The sequence below is a fragment of the Myotis nattereri genome (genome assembly GCF_964212035.1).
Source record: "Myotis nattereri genome assembly, chromosome: 20".
NCBI lineage: Eukaryota > Metazoa > Chordata > Mammalia > Chiroptera > Vespertilionidae > Myotis > Myotis nattereri.
In genome coordinates, this window is record NC_138096.1 from 12,404,154 (window position 1) to 12,425,406 (window position 21,253).

General features: G+C 54.6%; 2 protein-coding genes across 6 annotated transcripts in view; one reads left to right on the plus strand and one right to left on the minus strand.

The window, feature by feature from the left end:
• Positions 1-21,253, plus strand: part of SDCCAG8 (SHH signaling and ciliogenesis regulator SDCCAG8) — a 192,007-nt gene that overhangs the window by 167,073 nt on the left and 3,681 nt on the right. The window contains exon 17 of the mRNA XM_081114488.1: positions 18,129-18,255. Within this exon, the coding sequence (XP_080970614.1) occupies positions 18,129-18,255 (127 nt within the window). The remainder of the gene's footprint in view (positions 1-18,128; positions 18,256-21,253) is intronic.
• Positions 19,490-21,253, minus strand: part of AKT3 (AKT serine/threonine kinase 3) — a 227,906-nt gene continuing 226,142 nt past the window's right edge. For 4 of the 5 annotated variants that reach the window (XM_081114495.1, XM_081114494.1, XM_081114493.1 and 1 more), the window contains one exon: positions 19,490-20,122. In XM_081114495.1, coding sequence (XP_080970621.1) covers positions 19,569-20,122 — 554 coding nt within the window. In that variant the 3' untranslated portion in view covers positions 19,490-19,568. The remainder of the gene's footprint in view (positions 20,123-21,253) is intronic. The other variant, XR_013997278.1, reaches the window with a different exon arrangement.

Below are 21,253 nucleotides of genomic sequence, written 5' to 3' on the forward strand. Positions count from 1 at the left end.
CAGCGGTTCTCGGGATCGTGGGTTTAGCAGACAGGCCCGGGGCCGTGTTCTAGCTCGGCCACTTGCTAACTGTGTGAATTTAGGCAACACATGGGTAGCCTCTCTTATTCTCAGTTTGCTGTCTGTAAAGTAAGGACCAATTATGGCAATGGTACCTCTTCAAAGGGTTGCTGTTATGATTAAAAATGTCTGGAAAAGTGCCTAGTGTAGTGACTGCATGTAGAATGAGCTCAGTAAGTAATAATAGTCCTATATAATAAAAGCCTAATATGCTAAGTGTTCGACTGTTGGTTCGACTGTTCAACCAGTCTCTATGATGTGCACTGACCACCAGGGGGCAGACGCTCCGACCAGTAAGTTAGCTTGCTGCGGGGGTCTGTCCAATCGAGACTGGGAGAGATGGGCCAGACACACCCTAGAGCCCTCCTGCGGTCCCTCCTGGACCCTGATTGTGCACCAGTGAGGTCCTTTGGCCTGGCCTGCGCCCTATTGCAATCCGGGACCCCTCGGGGGATGTCGGAGAGCCAGTTTTGGCCCCATCCCCATGCACTGGGCCCATGCACCGGGCCTCTAGTAATGATAATAATGGCTCATATTGCTGATTGCTTTCGTTATTTTTAAAATATTTTTATTGATTTCAGAGAGGAATGGAGAGGGAGAGAGAGAGATAGGAACATCAATGATAAGAGAGAATTATTGATCTGCTGCCTCCTGCTTGCCCCCCACTGGGGATCTAGCCCACAACCCACTTTAGTTATCTTATTATTGAATCTTTTTTAAAAAATACATTTTACTCATTTTTTACAGAGAGGAAGGGAGAGGGATAGAGAGCTAGAAACATCGATGAGAGAGCTAGAAACATGTGCTGCCTCCTGCACATGTCCCACGGGGGATGTGCCTGCAACCAAGGCACACGCCCTTGACCGGAACCGAACCTGGGACCCCTCAGTCCGCAGGCCGACGCTCTATCCACTGAGCCAAACCAGTGCTGGATTATTATTGAATATTAATTGCATCATTGATTGGCTAGAAGAAATGCTTCCCATATTCCTGGGATGTTGTCAGAGTTGAATGAGTGAATGTGTATGAAAGCACTTTGTAAATGCTCTGAAGCAATCTATTAAAAATAATAATAATAATTGTATTTTCATTTTTGAGAATCTACTCAGTGCCAGGTCCTCTACAAACTATCTCTGATTCTCACAACAATCCTATGAAATGGTAGTATCATTTTATATTGGAAATGAAACAGGCTTAAAGAATTTGCCTGGACTCATGCTTGGATTTCAACCTAGATTTTTTTTTTAAAGTTAAACTTACTATTCTACATAGCCACAGCTCAATGATAATAATAGAATATATATATATGAAAGCCTAAGTGACTGTTATGACCAAATGACCAGAACGACCAGAATGACTGGTCGGTAGCTATGACACGCACTGGCCCAGACCTTGTTGCGGGGGCCCTGACAGCCCCCAATCTGGTTCACCCACACCCCGGACCCAGACAGGAGGGAGGAGGGAGCCCGATTCCTTGCAGAATTGGCCATTGGTTAGCTTGCTGCTGGGGCCAACCTCCCATGGCCCCTCCTACCAGCAGGCTGTCCCTCTCCACCCCCCTGATCAACCCCGATCGCCAGCCAGGCCGAGGGACCACACCCTCCACGAATTCATGCACCGGGCCTCTAGTTGTTAATAATAGTTAGTTGTTCCTGCTGATAATAGAATCGAGCTCTTATCATCTAGTCTGGGCTGTTGTGTCATCATTGAGTGGCATAGCATATAGCACATGTATTTTTTATTAAAACCTACCATTTTTGTGAAATGCACTTAATACTCATTCACAAACTCACATATGTATCCACCCACTGAGCCCTGGACAATGAAAACGTTCCAGAAAGAAGGACCATGTCGGCTGGTCTCAGGCAATGGCAGTGACAGGGACATATGACACCAAGGAGGACAGTGTGAAGGGCGTACTTTCGAATGGATGCATTCTGATATTTTCATTATAGCGTTCCATGCTTTTTGTCATCACTCCTTGTGTTTTTGGATTTCAGCTACATGAATTTTCACTCATATTGTAGATTACAAGTAAATGGAATTTACAGTCGGAGGCCTCTGCCTGCATACAAATTATAACTAGGCTATTGTTCTCCGGCTAACAGGGATCTGCTCAGGGTGGCATCCGGGGCCCCGGGCACACCCCTACGGCAATGCGTCTGCACCACGTGGAGTCAGGGACCAGTGAGGCATGGCTTTGACCGTGGCACCTCCCAGCTGCATCGCTGTGTCAAAGTTTTGTGGGGTTTTTCCTGTTGTTCTTTGTTTCTTTTTCTTTCTTCCTTTTGTCCTTTGTAAGCCTCAGCCTTCTCATCTGTTAAATTGGAATAATAATACCTCTTAGAGTTTCGGACCAGGTAAAGGGATATTTTATTTAACATGCTCAACACTCAAAAGGCGCGGCTTCCCTTTTCATTCTTGTCTTAAAAAAAAGAAAAAAAAAAGAAGAAAAAAGGTCAGCTCCTGCAACGGGATATTTGCTTTGCTCTTTTGCTGTCTCCTGTCTCCACAGCATTGAGAAACCATGCATGTCAACCCACACGTGGTTCAGAGAAATGTACAAGAAGATCAGAAACGTAGCTTCTCGCCTGCCCCATCTGCAGCAAATGCCCCTCACGCTGGCCTTTCGGGTTTGGCCCCTGAACCTGCATCCTTGCCTTGATCGCTCACATGTGTCTACCAGGTTTCACTTTTAAGTCTGGAAGAAACCCGTCATTTTCACCTGTGTCTTTTTCGATTCCTGGCCTGATAGAATATTTTTTCTGATCCTCCCCCAGCCCCAACTGCTCTGAGTTGCAAACGGCCAGATTTCAGTCATCAGGAGGGCAGAATGTATTATTTTTTTTGCAGCCTGTCTTACTGGGGGCTAGATTCCAAGGAGGCAGCCCATGTGCTCAACAGGCCAGGAGAGCCAGGATTTCAACAGTGTCAACAATCTTTGCTCATCACACCAAAAAAAGCAGAGTCTTGCTGGCTCATTAGCATACAGCCGCCTGGGCTTCCTAACAAAGCAGGCTCCCCTATCTGCTGGTTTCTCAGCTAGCCTGGCTTCCTTAGACCAAAAGGAAGAGGAAAACTAGCTCAGCCAAGGGCGCTGCCCCTCTGGGTGCCCAGGGGGAGAGCTCTGATGTAGCCACCCTTCGGAGAAAGGAGACCTTCCACCCTTTGTGTCTCATCTCGTTTCAAATCACTGACAAGTAAATCCGTGCCCGCCACGTTGTCTCGTTAACAATGATCGCGCCCGAGTCATTCCGATCACCCCTCTCATGGTTTTGTGTGGCTGGAGCGCTGGAAAAGAACCCGGGCGGAGGTCCACACGGGTGCCCTCCCCGCGGTCTGCTCAGCCCCCTTCCGTTGGGGGGTGGAGGGGAGAAGAAACGCGCAAGCAGATGTGCTGCTAGATCTACAGGCTTCTGCCAACCATATGGCGTCTTAAAGAAAGATGGTCGAGCGTCTGGATTAGCAAAGAGCCGGGATGGGAGCCATGTGTCGTGGTGGTGAGGCAGTTGTTTGAGTTCGCTCTGCGGGGCTGCAGGAGGCCGTGCAAGGGGACGCGTGGTCCTGCTGGCCCAGAGGCCGCTGGAGAGGCAACTGGCCCTTGGGCGGGCGGGACCTGCTTCTCCCTTTCTCCCCGGATATTCCTTCGAATGTTCTCCAAACTCTGAAATCTGACTCTGAAATTGTCTACTTATACTGACACTCCTGGGTCTGCCCGGTCTCTCCCCGACCCCCGTCTCTGGTCTGGTAATTAACAACGCCCCCTCCGCCAGGGGTCCAGCTCTGCACACCAGCCTACAGGGAGCCTGCCCAGCTACCGGCGCGTGTGTGTGTGTGTGTGTGTGTGTGTGTGTGTGTGTCCTCCCGCTAGAATTTTCAGAAACGCCGGGGGATGGAATATCTTTTCTTTCTCTGCAAGGCCACTGCGAGTTGATGTGGTCCCAGGTGTCCAGCACCTGAGCGATGCGGCCCTTTGCTGTCTGGGCCTCGGGTGTGGCCTTAAACTGAAGTTCACTAAGCCCACAGCAGGGGGCTCTGGACGTTGAGGTCCCGCGTGCCATTCGCTCAGTGACTCCCCAATATAAATGTCAGTAAGAATCGAGGCGTGTACTGGCAGCTCATGGTCAGTGGGACCTCCCAGCAAGAGCGGAGCTTTCCAGGTTGTTCTCTGTGCCAGTTTCTTTGGACATTTTGGCTCCGTTTTGGGGCAGACAGGCCTTATTTCGCTGTCATTTCAGGGCGATCGCACCCACAATGGGGGATCTTCAGCTGCTAGAAAAGTGAGGTCGGCCTCCTCCACGGGACAGAACTGACTCTGAGGTTCCCCGTGCATCACAAATCGGGGTTGATGGAAGGGACACGAGCAGCTGATTCTATCGGAGAACCGGTCCATTTCTCCGACAAAATCGCACAACCCCTGTGAGCGCCGGGGCCGCGGGAGTCGCTGGTCAGTGCGGGCTGAGCTGCACACCCGGGCGGGGCACGGGGCACGGGGGACGGCCACACCTCTGAGGGGTTTCCCTCGCCGCCACCTTCCCACCGGCAGTGAGCCCCCCTGCACAGGCCCCGGGAAACGGGGTCCCGCGAGAAAGCAGCGTCCAGGGGACAAGGATTAGGTGTGGTCCCCTATATTGTCCACTGCAGCCTCCATCCAGGGCACCGGGAGCAAGGAAAACACCTCCTCTTGCATTTTGCTCCGTAACAAGGCTGCCCCCCAAAGAGAAATAAGTGACACTAGAGCAGGTGCGACCAGGTGGCTAAGAGGGCACGGCTTCTAGAAGCCAGACCGGCTCGCAGCGGCAGCTTGTTTGGGAACCGATGGCTGAGGCAGACACTGTCCCCTGAGAATCACATGGAGATTGTTTCCAACTTGCTTCTCATAGGACTGTTTTCTGCCAGGGTAGCGATGTCACCCAGTAATTTCAAATTAACTGCTGTTTCAATGACTCCTGTCTCATATGCGCAGGTTAGAGATAGATTCCCCTCTCCTCTCCTCTCCTCTCCTCTCCTCCCCTCCCCTCCCCTCCCCTCCCCTCTTCTTTTCTCTCTTTACTTTTCTTTTCCTCTTTTTGTCCCAGAGCTGGTTTCATTGCGAGCACACTGTTAGGATGGTCCTCCTTTGTCGTCTGAATTCAGGCCGCGGGGTGTCAGGGGCAGGCACAGTATTGGTGGTTGTCTCCCAGTTGGAAGACATTCCCACTGTCGTCCCCTTTACCTCCCAAGTGCACACCGTCCCAAAGTTGTCAGCATTAAAATTTCTTCAAACAATGCAATTAAACTGCAACAGATTTCCTAACATTCTTAATTAGGACAGTAACTGAAAAATGCAGATGAACAGAAGTTACTGTTTTCATCAACATATTTTCTCCTTCTTTCCCGCCACCGTCACCTCCCCCTGCCCCCGCCCGTTTCGCTCTAAATGTCTGATGTCAGTTTCATCCACATGTACATTATGCACATGGCACCGGAGGAACAAAGTAAAAAGTCTCTTTTCATTCCGAGCGGCGAGCCCAGCGCCACATGCACTGTCTGTTACATGTCGCTCCTCGCAAGTTCACGCTGGGAGCTGCTTTTTAAAGGCAGCGCGTTTCTGGGGGATAGAGTTCAGGTTGGGCAGATTGCGGTGGAGAACTCTCAGGCTCCGAGAGGAATTAATACACTGATTATTCCGTGCGGCTCAGGTTGGCAGCGAAAGTTCACGGGCGCCTGGGAACGGAAATGTGGAGGAGAGTTGGGGAGAGTGAGCAGAGATAAAGAGTTGGAAGAGGCTTTAGAAGTGAAAGTGGGGGTGAGTGAGGAGGGAGAGGGGCCTGGCGTGCGGACAGCTGTGTCAAAGGCTGTGCTCGCTTACACTATCTCATGGACCAGGAAGTCGTGATTTCCAGGGCACATTCTAGGACTGATCAGAAGAATCAGTTTAGTTATTGGACGAGAATGAGAGACAATAGAAAGAAAGGCCATCCCAGCACCATGTAATCTTCCTTTCTCTGAGTTCTTAAGCTCTTTGCCAGTTTCGATGAAGTCACAGGAGCTTAATGGCTCACATAGAAATGAAGACGGTGGTAATATTTCTCCATTCGCCAAGATCTTCCCTGTTTAATTAAAACTGGAGTCCTCCGTGCTCATCAACAAACAATGACTCACATTTTGTTGTTTACAAATAAGAAATGAAAAGGTAAGAAAAGCAAATACAACCACGCGGCCCCTTTCTCCTCACGAGGAAACCAAACTTTTTCTCTCCCTGCTTCTCAGGGGAAAGAAATTGGGGCGTGAGCTCGGGGTTAATGAAGCTCCCACAGTCTCCTGCCCTCAGCTGCCACCGCCTTAATCCTCTCCTTCTGCCCAAGTCCAGAGGCGCTGAGAGCCCCGCAGGCCCCCCATCCCCATCCCCATCCCCCGCGGAGCCCCAGCCAGATGCTCCACAGCCAGCACCCGCCCCGCCTGTGCGGGCCCCTCCCTGTGCGCCCCCCCCCGCCCTCCCCTGCATGAGCCCTCCCAGGCGGGGACTCCGCTGGCCCAGCACCCCCCTCCCCCGATCCCCAGGGGTTAGGACCCACAGGGACCAAAGCAGGCGGGTCTCTGGGAGCTCAATGCAGGCCTGTTCCCCACGGGGCCAGGAGCAGGGGCCAGTGCGTGGGGCCGGGGAGTTCAGCGACCCCACCTACACGGGGTGTAAGTCCCCCCGGAAGGTGTTTGCTTTGCTGGGTGGGCTCTTCGGACAAGCTGAGTGGGCACAAGAGCTCCCAACTCAGGGAAGTTCACCAAACTACAAGACAAAGCCCTTAATGGGCAGCATCCAGGATGAGGCCGGGGGCCAGCTACTGGCCGGTTGGCAGTGATTCTCTTCTGGAGCAGGCGGTTTTTCTGGGATGAGACAGTAAGGGGTCCTCCCTCCCCTGCCTGCGGGTCAGGGGCTGGGAGAGGTCAGAGTCCTGCCCCACAGGCGTGTCCTCTGGTCCCGAAGCCCCGAGCCAACTGCCAGGGCACTGGTTCCTACTGCACAGCTAGCCTCTGCTGTGAGCCACCCCCCAGGGGCGGTGTAGCGTGTCTGGGCATTTTCTTCTCATCTGGGCGGGGGGTGGAGGGGTCCTAGTCTACCCGGCAGGTGGGGGGCCATCCCTGGGAATGCAGCCTGTGCTGTGAGGGCTCCCACAAGGCTGAGCCCACTGCCAGCCCCACCCCCACAGCACGGCCGCTGCCCCTGGGAGGCCTCCCCCGGGGAAATCTTCATGTAAAAAGGGTGGCATTTTGCTCTTTGGGGAGCACGGACCCCTCTTGCCTGTCCAGATAGAGAGCCTCCGAGGCCCCCGTGACAGTGCCCGCCTGGCCTGGACCCTCGCCCCGGCCTCCTCAAGGCTGCATGCCCCCTGCAGACACATGGCTGGCTGGGTTCTGCTGGGAGCACCTACGAGTTGATTGACGACAGAGAGATGGGGCTGGGCTTGCTCATTCCAAAGCAGTCTTCCTGTTTGTTCTGTCACCTTAAGGCCACGGGGTTCCCTGGGTCACAGGGGGCACTGCTTGCTTGTGCTGCTTTTACAAAAGAGTGGAGGGGGGTCTGGAAGCCGAGACGGGCTCTCCTGCCACGTCTTCCAATTCACAGTGTTGCTGCCAAACAGTAAACACCTGATTGAGCTGGTTCCTTCTCCCCCATCATGGCGCGTAACCCGCAGGACTGCAGGGTCCTATGGTTGGAGCCACTAGAAACCACGGGGACTCCCACTCGGTCTGCACGGACCTTCTCGCTGGAAGGGATGCCATCACGTTACCCCCCACCATCGCCGCCGAGGACCCCCTTTTACCGAATGATTTATGACTCTTAGCAGAATTCCTCTGGCCGCCGATTTTATTTCTGAGTCACTCTGTTCAGCTTCATTGGTCGCCTTCAGTTACCGTGGCAACCAGCAGATGGGGTTCTTTGACAAGGGTCAGCGGGGAGGCTGCCTGGGTAGAGAGGGAAGAGGAGCTAAATAAAAAGCTGGAGGCACTGACGGTGCCGCCGTGGATGGCCAGGGGCAGCTACCAAATGACTTGCATTAAAACCTAATTAAGATGGTGCCAGGAAGTGCGCAGTCGTGATGGAATCTGCACTGGACTCTCTTACTCGACGACACCCCTGTGGCCATCTGGCCCCCTTAAGATGGTCGAGCATGAAGGGGAGCCCCACTACAGTGTGGGACCTGGTGACCTCCAGGGCCACGCCCCCGGGTTCTAGACCCTGAGCGCAGCAGGAGGCCCTCAGAGGGACAGACGGGGTCACAAGCGCCTCGCCACGCACACCGTGCGTCCCCACGGTTCCCAGCCTTCTGTGAAGACTGTGGTGGCTCTCACTGCAAATAGCACTCGTCAAAACAACACCATCTTCTCATTGCAAAGGGGACTCGACAGAGGTGACAGCTCAGTGCAGAGGAGCTTTTCTGGAGGGAAGAAAAGGGACAGTGTTGGGTCCACGGACCAAGCTGGGATTCAGTAGGTTAGATGCAGGTGTTCTATCAATGTCAGTCACTGAAGTGGGTCGTAGACTTGGTTACATGGCAGTGTCTTAATCATTAGGAAGTATACACAGGTATCTAGGAGGAAAGACAATGGTGTATGCAACTTACGGTCAGAAAAGGAATATGTAGATATGCATGTGCAAGCACATAAATGGAGAGAGAGGTAGATAGATAGATAGAGGAGAGAGAGAGAGAGAGAGAGAGAGAGAAAGAGAGAGAGAGAGAGAGAATGAATGATAAATCTGTGAGGGTCGCTGAAGGAGGAACGCACGAGGCCAAAACGGGTAAAGAATCATAAATGTATTGCTAACATCTGCGAGCAGAAAGGCTGAGGCCAAAATGGCATGGGGTCGGGGGGTAGGGCGAGCGGGATATGGATGTCTCTGTAAAGGCCAGAGTAACCATCGGACAGGTGCGGGTGGGGCCAGGTGTAGGCAGTTCCCTGGGAGCTGAAGGCTGTTGGTCATGAGACCTCTGATGAGAATCACAGGGCAATCGCCGGGAGGGGTGGGGCTGTGCTCGCCAAGACTCTGCTTCTGCTTTAAAAGAGCTGGTTCACGGTCACTGGGCCCCAGGCCATTGGGCGCCTCGGTTCTTCAGAGTCTACGATTCTCAGCACGCCCCCTCCGAGCTGCCCCTGCTGCTTCGTGTGCCAGGCTCCTTCACCCGCGCCCAGCCCTCCCGGGGATCAGGAGCTCAGCCTGGGCCAGGCCGCACTTGCCCTTTAAGATACCCAGGTGGCCACGCAGCACAATTCCCACGTGCGCGAGGGTGGAGCTCTGGCTCATTCCGGTTCCCCCTGAAGCTGTGTGTTAAGCGGCTGGTCTGTGGCAGAGCCTGTGGGCACCATCAGAGGCTTCAGGCCCTGCTTCGTGCCCTGGCGCTGTCCCCGAGGGCGCTGTGGCCTGGGCAGCCGCCAGCCCTGGTCCCCCACGCTGGTCCGGGAGCTCCCCGCCCCCATGTCTGTGTCCCCCCGTGTCTGTGTCCGGGCGCCACGCCAGCCTGGAGACCAGGTCAGTATGGTTTCCACCCCCAGGAGTCCTCACGCTGGTCAGTCCCAGCATGAGAACCGAAGCTGAGACTGTTTAGAAACTTTCGTAGCCATTGATGCAAATAGCATTTCTATTGGCCTTCCCAAAACCCAGCAGCGTGGAGTGGAAGTTAAAAAAGGACAGAAACAACCCAGACGGGCTCCCTCCCCTGAGAGGTGCGAAGGCCCTGGCTGGGCACTGCCTCCTTCCCACACCCCAGGCCTCAGAACATGGTTCTGTGTCCGCGCTTCCCGGGAAGTTGGCCAGTGTGTGCCCGTCAAGGGCCTTGCCTGAAACCTTTGTGCTTTGGGATGGGATGGGAGTCACGTCTTCTTTAAAAAGGATCTTGAAAGGCTGCCAACAGCACTGGCTTTGGAGTCAAGAGGCGTGAGTTCTAGTCCCGGGTTTTCTGCAAAAGGCTGTGTGACTTTGGGCAAGTCCCTAGTGCTCCCTGGGCTCCAGGTTCCCCATACCTGACTGGGCGGAATGACCTCCGCGGGGCCTCTCGGCTCTAACATGACTTGATCCTTTGACGGGAAGGGCAGGGGTCTCGCCCCAGTCCTGCCCCTACTAGGCCCCTCTGCTCTTCCACAGGCAGCCATGGCTGATGGGACACTTGAGAATGAAAAATTAAAGGGGCAGCACAGGAACGTCAATTCTCTTCATTGGAAATGTAAATCCTCGCCCGGCCCGACTAGCTCAGTTGGTTGAGCGTTGTCCCATGCACCCAAAGGTTGCTGGTTCGATTCCAGGTCAGGGCACACACCTGGGTTTGGTCCCCAGTCTGGGAGCATTAGAAAGGCAACCAGTTGATTGATGTTTCTTTTCTCTCTCTCTCTCTCTCTCTCTCTCTCTCTCTCTCTCTCTCTCTCTCTCTCTCTCTCTCTCTCCCCTTGGGTGAGGAGAAAAAGCAACTGGGAGACCTAAACAGATGATTAGCCAAAGAAATAAATCTTAAAAAAAAAAAAGACAGAAGTGTTAATTCTCTCCTGAATCGCATGATCCTTCGAGTGAAGGACTCTACTGAAATCATTACTGAATAGGGTGGATGTGGGCAAAGGAAATTCAACCGGCCGACCAGCCACTGACACCGCCTAATTCTCTAAGCGAGGCTGACTGGCTGGGATGGGTGCCGGGTTCCGAGGCGCATGCCTCCTTCGTGCTGGTTCTGTGTGGCCACATGAGTGAGGTGGAGTTCTGTGAAACGCAGCAGCCACTCTGAGTACTGGGACAAAGTACACAACTTGGAATGGATATGGCTTGTTCGCCAAAATTAATTACCGAGAGCAGTAATTAGAGTAATTGGGTTTTCGAACGTCAGCTGGGACGGCCGAGGTGTGTTGTGATGGCGAGATAGCTGTCGGCGCTTGAAGGCAGGGACAGCGGCCATTTCTGTAAAGTCACGGAACTGAAGTTTGCAGCTGACAGGGAACTTAGTCATCTTCCAGCCCGGAGCCTGGCAAGTTTGTTCTCTAAAGGGTCGAATAACAAATATGTTCGCCTCTGTGGCCAGATGGTCCCTGTCGCAGCCGCTCAGCTCCGCTGCAAAGTGCAGAAGCCATCACAGATGACACGGAGCGAGCAAGCAAAGCTGTGTCCCCGTGGAAGTTTATGGAGGGGCACTGGATGTTGAATTTCATAGTCCAGTGGTCGGCAAACTCATTAGTCCACAGAGCCAAATATCAACAGCACAGCGATTGAAATTTCTTTTGAGAGCCAAATTTTTTAAACTTAAACTGTATAGGTAGGTACATTGTTATTAACTTCATTAGGGTACTCCTAAGCTGGCCTTTGCTAAAAACGTCCTCAATCGGATTGAGGTACGTTCGCTGAGGTCGACCCCTTCCAACTCTCCCATCCACACTCGTCTTGGATACTTGTTTCGTCTATCTCCTTTCGTTCATCCTCTCTATGTCCAAACCATCTCAACATGCCTTTCTCCATCCTCGACACTGCATCTTCTTTCACTCCACAACGTTCCCTAAAATTAACTTCATAAATTTTACTTAAAGTTTTAAGTCTTAGTTAAACTATAGGTACATTGAATAAAACTCGATATCATACTTAATAATGCTATTAGTTATTGATAAAATTAAATTCCTTACAATTTACCTTACAATATCCATAAAATTAAATCATGACAATGACTGACAAACACTAATGTGAACAATGGCCTTGCATCTCCTTGGAAAGTTTGTGGCTCGCGAGCCATGGTTTGCCGACCACTGTAATAGACCATTCACGTCGCAAAGTATCTTTCATTTTCTTCAGTCAGTGAAAACATGTAGAAACCATTCTTTTTGGGCTTTTTTGTTTGTTTGTTTTTGTAATTTATTTTGTTTAATCCTCACCCGAGAATATTTTTCTATTGATTTTTTTAGAAAGAGTGGAAGAGAGAGAGAAAGACAGAGAGAAACATCGATGTGAGAGAAACACATCGATTGGTTGCTTCCTTTATGAGCTCCAACCAGGCCCTGGGCTGAGGGGTGGCGGTGGGGGTGGGGAGCCTGCCACTGAGCTACATGCCCTTGACTGGAATCGAACCCGGGACCCTTCGGTCTGCAGGCCGATGCTCTATCCACTGAGCCCAACCGGCCAGGGTGTAAAAACCATTCTTAACTCGCAGATGGAACAAAAGCAGGCAGTGGGCCAGGCTGGGCCTGGCCTGGGGTGTGAAGTGTGCAGATCCCAGCTCCAGCGTATCCTCATACGGGAGGAAACTGAAATTCCAGCTGATCACCTCATTCGCTGTCGTTCTCATGACTGACACCAGGACTCATGACTGACAGAGTCCACCAGGAGTGTCCTCACTGAGGCACTGGGCTATTTGGATGATCACAGTTGGAGCCACACAAAACAGTTCTTCTCCGGAAGGCCTCATCTGGTGTGTGTGTGTGTGTGTGTGTGTGTGTGTGTGTGTGTGTGTCTGTGGTTAGTATTGTGAGTACCAGTGGCTCATGAACTTGAGAGTTCATCAGAATCACCCAGACGGCTCACTAAAGGGCCCGCCCCAGAGTTTCGGCTGCAGGATCTGGAGGTCTTCTTGTCTCGGTTTTAGAAATGGGGAACCCTAGGTTGTGCGAGATCAAGCCTCTCACCCAAGGACAATGGGCAGCTTGTGTCGGCTGGTGAGCTAGTCTCCTGTTGCCAAGTCCAGGCTCATGGGTCTGGCCTAGGAGTCGTTTATTTAAGAGTCGGATATCAGTAGCATACCTAAAGGTAATGTATATCTTCTGTTCTTTCAGGACTAAAGCATGTATCACATATCAAAGCATACTTGTCCTATAGATGAAATTACAGGTCTCGTATCAGTATAATATGTCCATAGTGGTTTGCTCATTCTGACACGTTTATCTGGCCTGGTCTAAGGGCCAGGCACCTTGCTAAGTGGTGGAGATGGAGGGCTAAACCAGGGCCCGTCTTTAAGAAATCCCTAGTTCCGTGGGGGGGCAGATAGGAAGTGTGGGTGGGATCGAGGGTGAGTGGGGGGAAAGAATGGCCACGGAGAGGCTCGGAAGGTGTAGTGCAGTGGTCGGCAAACTGCGGCTCAGCAAACCGCGGCTCGTGAGCCACATGCGGCTCTTTGGCCCCTTCCGTGCGGCTCTTCCACAAAATACTGACTTCTGCGCATGGGCCACGAAGTTTCAATCGCACTGTACGTGCGCGCCCGCACATGGTATTTTGTGGAAGAGCCACACTCAAGGGGCCAAAGAGCCGCATGTGGCTTGCGAGCCATGGTTTGCCGACCACGGGTATAGGGGACTGATCTCCTGAACCAGAAGCTGAGTGGAGTGGATGGAAAGGGAGGCGTCATCTGGGAAACAGGTGACTAGGGTGGTCCCAGCCATGTGAGCGGGGCCCAGAGGGAGGGGTGCGCCATGGTGGCTTGGCGATCTCTCCCCTTCCCGGTGCCTGCGCTCGGGAAAATGACTCACTTCTCTGGGCCTTGCTTTTCTCCTGCAAGAAATGATGCGGATGATAGCGATGCAGATAATACCTGCTGTTCAGTGTCGTTAGGAGGATCAAATCAGTTCATGAACATAAAATGCTTACGATGCCCCCTGCTCCGGGCAAGTGCTCAGTAAATGCTAGAGCAGTGATGGCGAACCTATGACACGCGTGTCAGAGGTGACACGCAAACTCATTTTTTTGGTTGTTTTTTTCTTTGTTAAATGGCATTTATATATATAAAATAAACATCAGAAATATAAGTCTTTGTTTTACTATGGTGGCAAAGATCAAAAAATTTCTCTATGTGACATGGCACCAGAGTTAAGTTAGGGTTTTTCAAAATGCTGACACGCCGAGCTCAAAAGGTTCGCCATCACTGGGATAGAGCGTCCTCCCGGGAATAGTGGGCTGAGGGCATGTTTTACAGTCAAAGTATCTGCACCTTTTAAGTCCATATGTTGTTGGAAAAATGATCTTCCCTTCCACAAAGAGGCCTCCTCAGCCAGGGAAACTTTGAGAACATGGCTAAGAAGGGGAGGAGAAAGCCTTTATTGTGGCCACAGTGACCAAAGGGAGGGGCTCCGGTCTGAAACCATCTCAGGACAAAAGACACTTTATACAGCAACAAAACTGTGTACCTACCAACAGTAGACTGTAGGAAGCTCCTGGTGAGACTGTTGGGTGAAAATAAAACTCACCGAAACCGGTTTGGCTCAGTGGATAGAGTGTTGGCCTGTGGACTGAAGGGTCCCAGGTTCGATTCCGGTCAAGGGCATGTACCTGGGTTGTGGGCACATCACCAGTGGGAGGAGTGCAGGAGGCAGCTGATCGATGTTTCTAACTCTCTATCTCTCTCCCTTTCTCTCTGTAAAAAATCAATAAAATATATTTTAAAAAAAGAAAAAAAAAGAAAAGAAAACTCATCAAAAACATGTGTGAGGGCCCTGGCTGGGTAGCTCAGTGGGTTGGGGTGTCACCCTGCACTCCAAGGTTGTGAGTTCAGTGGTTAGAGTGCTGGCCCCTTGGACTGAAGGGTCCAGGTTCGATTCCAGTCAAGGGAAGGTACCTGGGTTGCAGGTTCAATGCCCAGCCCCGGGCGGGGAGCCTGTGGGAGGCAGCCAATCCACATGTCTCTCTCTCATCGATGTTTCTCTCTGTATCCACCCCTCCCTTCCTCTCCCTAAGGGTCAATGGAAAAAATATCCTCCGGTGAGGATTAACAACAAAAACATATCCTTGGGTGAGGATATATGTGTGTGTGTGTGTGTGTGTGTATATATGTGTGTGTGTGTGTATGTGTATGTGTGTCTGTGTGTGTGTGTGGGTGTGTATATATGTGTATGTGTGTGTGTGTGTGTGTGTGTGTGTGTGTATATATATATACATATTGAGGACACTGGCCACCTCTGGGGCTCTGGGGGTCCAAGTGTTTGGCCCGGAGACAGATCTAGAGGGAGTGGCCCCGCGGTCCTGGGACCAGGCTCACCGTGTTCATTTGGTGATTACACCTCATAACTTATGGATACGCTGCATATATTTTGTATGTATCACATACAACATAAAAAAATTTGAATATATGTATTCACTTGCTTTCACAGTGTTCATAGCAATGAGTGTCTGCAGCGTAGGACCGGAGCTGGCTGCCGCACTGCTTCTGTTTTGATGAGCGACTTCCCCAGCCCGCTCAGCTCTGCAAAGTTGTCTAGTGTCTCGCCACTCGCTCCCTCTCCTCCCGGAGTCTTGGGTATTTTAAAAACATGTTGGTTCTGATCGCACCTGCCTGCGGGGTGTGCGGGGCGATCGCTGTTGGACCAGCAGAGAGGTGCCTGCCCTGCACACACACCAGTGCCTTTCCTTGCATCCGCATCCCGGGCTTGAGAAACGCAGTGGTTCCCATGGAAACCGCTGCCCCTGCAGGCCTGGGACTCCTGGGGAGCTCTGCCCCAGAAGGGGCGCAGCTGCTCCTCTCCCCCAAGACGCCCCAGTTCTGCCCAGGTGTGCCCGCAGGTCCTCGGGGAAAGGGCCCTGTGGTCAGGACGGTGCCCCCAGCCTGGGGTGCAGCGGGGTCTAGACGTGTCCTGCCCGGGGACTGGCCGACAGGCACAGGGGCTTCATGGGTAGGGATGGGCCTGGCCCCCGCTCCCCTGGGCACCAGGACCGCACTGCGTGCCCCCGGGGTGTCTGGGAAAGGGGAATACCTGCCGGTTGTGGAGATGAGAGGCGGGTCTTGGGAAAGAAGGGCCCATGGGGATGGTGCTGGGAAACCCGATGGTTCCGTCTCTTTCCTGCTGTGCGGACGGAGCCTGCGTGGGTCTGCAGGCCGTGGGCTTCTGTCTGGTCTGATGCAAGCGGCGTGGTTTTGAGACTGTGCCCCCAGGACAAGTCCCCACCCGACTGTGTGGTGGGGGCGGGCAGGGGGCAGAGTGGACTCCCCAAGGCCACATGCCGGCTTCACCAGGGGACACGCCGTGTCTCCCAGAGCAGAGGAGGGGTGAGGGAGAAGAGGGGACGGGGCTGTGCTCCCTACAGTGCTGTGGGCGGAGCACTGGGAGGCGGGCCGGTCTGACTGCGCCCGGCCGGGGTGAGGAGCACCGAGCCGGCCCTGCACAGCCGCAGACACGGAGGAGGGACTGAGCCGCCCGGCTGTGGTCCTTTCCAAAAATACCTTTATTGTTGAGAGTATTACATATGTCCCCCTCCGCCCCCCATTGACCTCTTCCGGCCCCCCCCCCCCCTGCCTGTGTCCCTGGGTCACACACAGATGCACACAGTTCTCCGGTCCCTCTCTCCCCACCACCCCCCCTCCCACCCTCCTGCCTGTGTCCCTGGGTCACACACAGATGCACACAGTTCTCCGGTCCCTCTCTCCCCACCACCCCCCCCCCCCCGCCCTCTGGGGTCCAGTCTGCTCCAGGCCTCTGTGCCTCTGGATCTACTTTGCTCATCAGTTTATTTTGTTCATTAGATTCCGCACATGAGTGAGACCATGTCTTTCTCGGACTGGCTCCTGTCCCTGGTCCTCACCCTCCTCCAGAGCCGGGGAGAGGAGACCGGGGGGCGGGCCAGCCCAGGCCTGGACCCTGGTCCTGAGCTGTGGGAGCAGGCGCTGCTGACTGGCCCCCCGGGGGTCTCCATTCCTCAGGGAGTGCGGGCGGGGGGGGGGGGTGAGGCCTGACGAAGGGCTGGCCGGTTGCTAGATGTCCCCGGAAGCCTGTCCGCCGAGGCTGCCTGTTCCCTGGTGAAGGCGCCTGTCCACCCTGAGGCCCAGTTCCGTCCCGGTGTCCGATGGACCAGGGTCTCAAGGTCTGGGCCGTGCGGACTCCGTGCTGCGCCTGCTACCTGTTGAAAGGTGGCGCAGTGCTGGGCAGCGGGCTGTGAGCAGGGAGAGCCCGAGGGGAACCCAGCCTGTAAGCGTAGCCAGTGAGGCCGATGTGCAGTTAACCCGCAGGCGTTAGAAGCCACGGAGCCTCCTTCTCCGGAGACAGCGCTCGGGTGGGAACCCGTCTCCTTCCTCGCTGCACGTGCAGTGCCAACCAGGCGTGTGTCAGTGAGCGCCCCAGGTGGGCGCCCCTCGGTTCCCGAACTCCAGGGGGGCTGAATTCTGCTCAGGCCCCAGAAAGGCCGGTGTCTGCAGAACAGGCTTTGGGTCTTTGCCTCAGTGTTGGACACGGCGCCTGGAGCTTGAAATGTGCCCTGAGCTTCCCAAGCCCTTTGTGTGTGTGTGTGTGTGTGTGTGTGTATGTGTGTATGTGTGTGTGTGTGTGTGTATGAGAGAAAGAGAGAGGGAGAGAGAAAATACAAGCTAATGTCACTGGGTGCTTCTGGCCGCTGCGGGCTGTCAGGAAGGCGTGGGACAGCCATGTCTTCAGAGCAGGGCGTGCTGGCTCCATTCCACCTGCACCCCACCCGCAGCCTCCGGCCCGGGCTGCACTGTGGCTGGACAGTGTGAGTGAGTGAGAGCCTGGGGCGGGAGCCCGTCCGCAGGACAGGTTTAGGGTCTTTAGAGACCCTGGTCAGCGATGCACCGCGTGACCGACGGGGTGATTAGTAACGGAAAGCCCTTAGCCCCGTGCGTCCGCCCTCCTCGCCGCTGCCCCAGCCGGCTGGTGTCTGCCGGGGGTCCCGGCTGCCAGGGGAGGCCTTTGCCCTCTGAGTGTAAGGTTTCCGCTTTCTGCTCATCCGCCTTACCTGTGTGTTTCCCAGTCCTGAGGGCTGCTCATTTCCTTTCACACTTGGGACTGGTCCCCTCAACTGACGTAATGCCCCCCCCAGGGCCCCTCCGGCTGAGGCCTCACCCCTCAGGGTCCCTGCTAGGCCAGTGGTTGTCAACCTTCTGGCCCTTTAAATAGTTCCTCATGTGGTGACCCAACCGTAACATTATTTTCGTTGCTACTTCATCACTGTCATGTTGCTACTGTTATGAGTCGTCATGTAAATATCTGATATGCAGGATGGTCTTAGGTGACCCCTGTGAAAGGCTCGTTCGACCGCCGAAGGGGTCGCGACCCACAGGTTGAGAACCGCTGCTGCTACTGTCCCTGGATACTCAGGCCTGGCCGGCTGACCCACCTGGTCTCTCTCCATCTCTCAGGCTGCAGCAGCTGGACCAGCACAGCCAGGCCACCGCCCAGCAACTGGTGCAGCTGCTCAGCAAGCAGAACGAGCTCCTGCAAGAGCGGCAGAGCCTGTCGGAGGAGGTGGAGCGGCTGAGGGCCCAGGTAAGGCACACCCTGCGCTGGGGGCGTCCTCGGGGAGGGGGGCTGAGAGCCCAGGTAACGCACACCCCGCGCTGGGGGGCTCCTGGTGGGGGTGCTGAGAGCCCAGGTATGTACACCCTGCGCTGGGGGGCTCCTGGTGGGGGGGCTGAGAGCCCAGGTATGTACACCCTGCGCTGGGGGGCTCCTGGGGGGGCTGAGAGCCCAGGTATGCACACCCTGCGCTGGGGGGCTCCTGGGGGGCGGCTGAGAGCCCAGGTGACGCACACCCCGCGCTGGGGGCATCCTCGGGGAGGGGGGGCTGAGAGCCCAGGTAACGCACATCCCGCGCTGGGGGCATCCTCGGGGAGGGGGGGCTGAGAGCCCAGGTAACGCACATCCCGTGCTGGGGGCATCCTCGGGGAGGGGGGGCTGAGAGCCCAGGTAACGCACACCCCGCGCTGTGGGGCTCCTGGGGTTGGGGGGCTGAGAGCCCAGGTAACACACACCTGCGTTGTGGGGCGGTCCTCGGGGCCCTGAGACCCCTGGTACCCCGCACACTCCTCACTGTGTGTGTGTGTGGGGGGGTGCTGTCTTCAGGATGGATCCATCCACATGCTGGGGTCTGATTCACAGCTTCATTTTATCAGTGATCACATTGCTCAGCTAATAAGCCAGGAGGGAGATCTGAAGGCTGTGCTGGCACAGTGGGGGGGCACAGCGGGGAGAACAGAGACATGGGGGACACAGGGACATGTGAGGGACACAGGCCCAGCCTCTTTAGGGAGCTGAAGCTGTGCAGGAGCCTAGGCCCAGAATGCAGGAGCCACACCATGTGCTGAGCAGATCTAGGCAGGCACCTCTGCCAGGGCTGCGGGAAGTGGGGTGTCAGCTGTGAGGGCCCCTGGAGGATGTGTGTGCACAGCCTGATTGGTTGAGGAAATGGGGGGTGCTCCCAGTTAGGGGAGTCATTGTGAGCGGAATGCATAAATCTTGTCCTAAATTACCTGACTGATCATCGAGCTAAGATTTTTGGGGGGATAGATGGGTTATAAAAGCCCTTTTATAAAGCCTTTTTAAAAATCCTCATGCAAGGATATTTTCCCCATTGATCTCTAGAGCGAGTAGAAGGGAGGGAGGGAGAGAGAAACATCGACACGAGAGACACATCGATTGGTTGCCTCCTGCACGGCCCTGACCAGGGCTGGGGATCCTGCAATGGAGGTAGGTGCCCTTGACCGGGAATCGAACCCACAACCCCTCAGTCCACAGGCCGCCGCTCCAACCCTGGAGCCAAAACAGCAGGCAAAGCCATTTTTAAACAAACACAAAATTTACTAAAGAATCAAAGATGCGGAAAAAGAATTACTTGCTTCCTGTGTCCCCAAAAGAGAAAAATGGAGGAGACACTGGCACCATGCCCACAATGAAGGGAGTGAGATGTGGATGCCAGCAGAGCCCGGGCACTGGGACAGGTGTGACAGGCAGTCACCCCCTTTGCCCTGCAGCGTGGAGTATCGGCTCCATTTTACAGATGGGGAGACTGAGGCTCGCACAAGCACAGCCAGCCAGCAAGTAGGGACCCTGACGTGGAGCCCAAGTCTGAGTCCGCAGCCCAGGTCTCCCTGTTCGGGTGGGACCTGGGGCCCCGCAGGGAGGGGGAGGAGGAGAGTGAGTGCAGGTGAGCTGGGAGCACAGCGTGAAACCCTTTTGTCTCCGCCGCTGCTCTCCTGTCCCAGAGGCTGCGCTCTCTGCCCCACCGGCGGTTCGTTAGGATCCTGCGTGTCCACGGCCGGCCGGGGCTCAGCCTTCAGTCGGGATGGACCCAGGTGCCGTGAGTCCCCGGGGGACATCACACGCCCGCGCTTGGAGTGACTCATGGGAAATGCATCTGGAAAGAGAAAGGATGAGAAATTGTCTCATTGTCCTTTCAAAAGGACCATGTGCCGCACGGGTGTCTGGGAGCCACTGTCCTCTGAGTGATTTTCCCGCTCAGCCCGCCAGATCCCGCTGCAAAGTACTCATTTGTTCCACACGCAGTACGTGAACCCCCCCCCCCCGCCCCCCAGCACCCATGTCAGTCCCTGACCTGAGGCTGGGAACAGGACACAACGCCCCCCTACCCCCCAACCACCACTGCGCCTCTGAGACTGCCCACAGGGTGTGGGCGAGGACACTGCTCCAAGCCCAAGCCTCGCCACACTCCACGGTCAGCTGAGATGCTGGTAAAGAGACACACACTGTCCTGGCAGGTGGCTCAGTGGTTGGGGCATCCCAAACATCAGAAGGTTGTGGGTTCCAGTCCTGGTCAGGGCGCACACCTAGGTTTCAGGTTCCATCCCCAGTTGGGGCATGTATGGGACACAACTGAATCATCTTTCTCTCGGATATAGATGTTTCTTTCTCTCTCCCTTCCTCTCTCTCTCAAATCAATAACGATAGTCCGGCTGGTGTGGCTCAGTGCTTGAGCATCAAACTATGAACCAGGAGGTCACAGTTCGATTCCCGGTCAGGGCACATGCCCGGGTTGCAGGCTCAGTCCCCAGTGTGGGGCGTGCAGGAGGCAGTCAATCGATGATTCTCTCTCTTCACTGATGTTTCTCTCTCTCCCTCTTTCCCTTCCTCTCTCAAATCAATAAGAATATATTTAAAAAATAAACCCTCGGGTGAGGACAAAAAAAAAAAAAAAAGACACAAGGGACATAGAATCCAGGGCATCCCCTCCGGCCCAGGGCCCAGGAACCTGCATTTTCACACGGAGAACACAGGTCTAGGAGCCGCTGACGTGTTCACAGGCACCGAGAACAGAATGATGCCAGACTGGCATGGCGGTGAGGGCCTGACTTCCCTCTGAAGTCTCTTGTAGCCTCCGTCTCCCCATCTGCACAGGGGTGTCAGACCAGCTCAGAGGGGCTCTGGAATTGTCCACAGCAGGCGAGAGAGATGCCAGCTTTTCCTCCTCTCTCCCCAAATGTGAGAGGCCCCTGGAGAGGCCCGGGAGGCACAGCCTGTGGACCCAGCA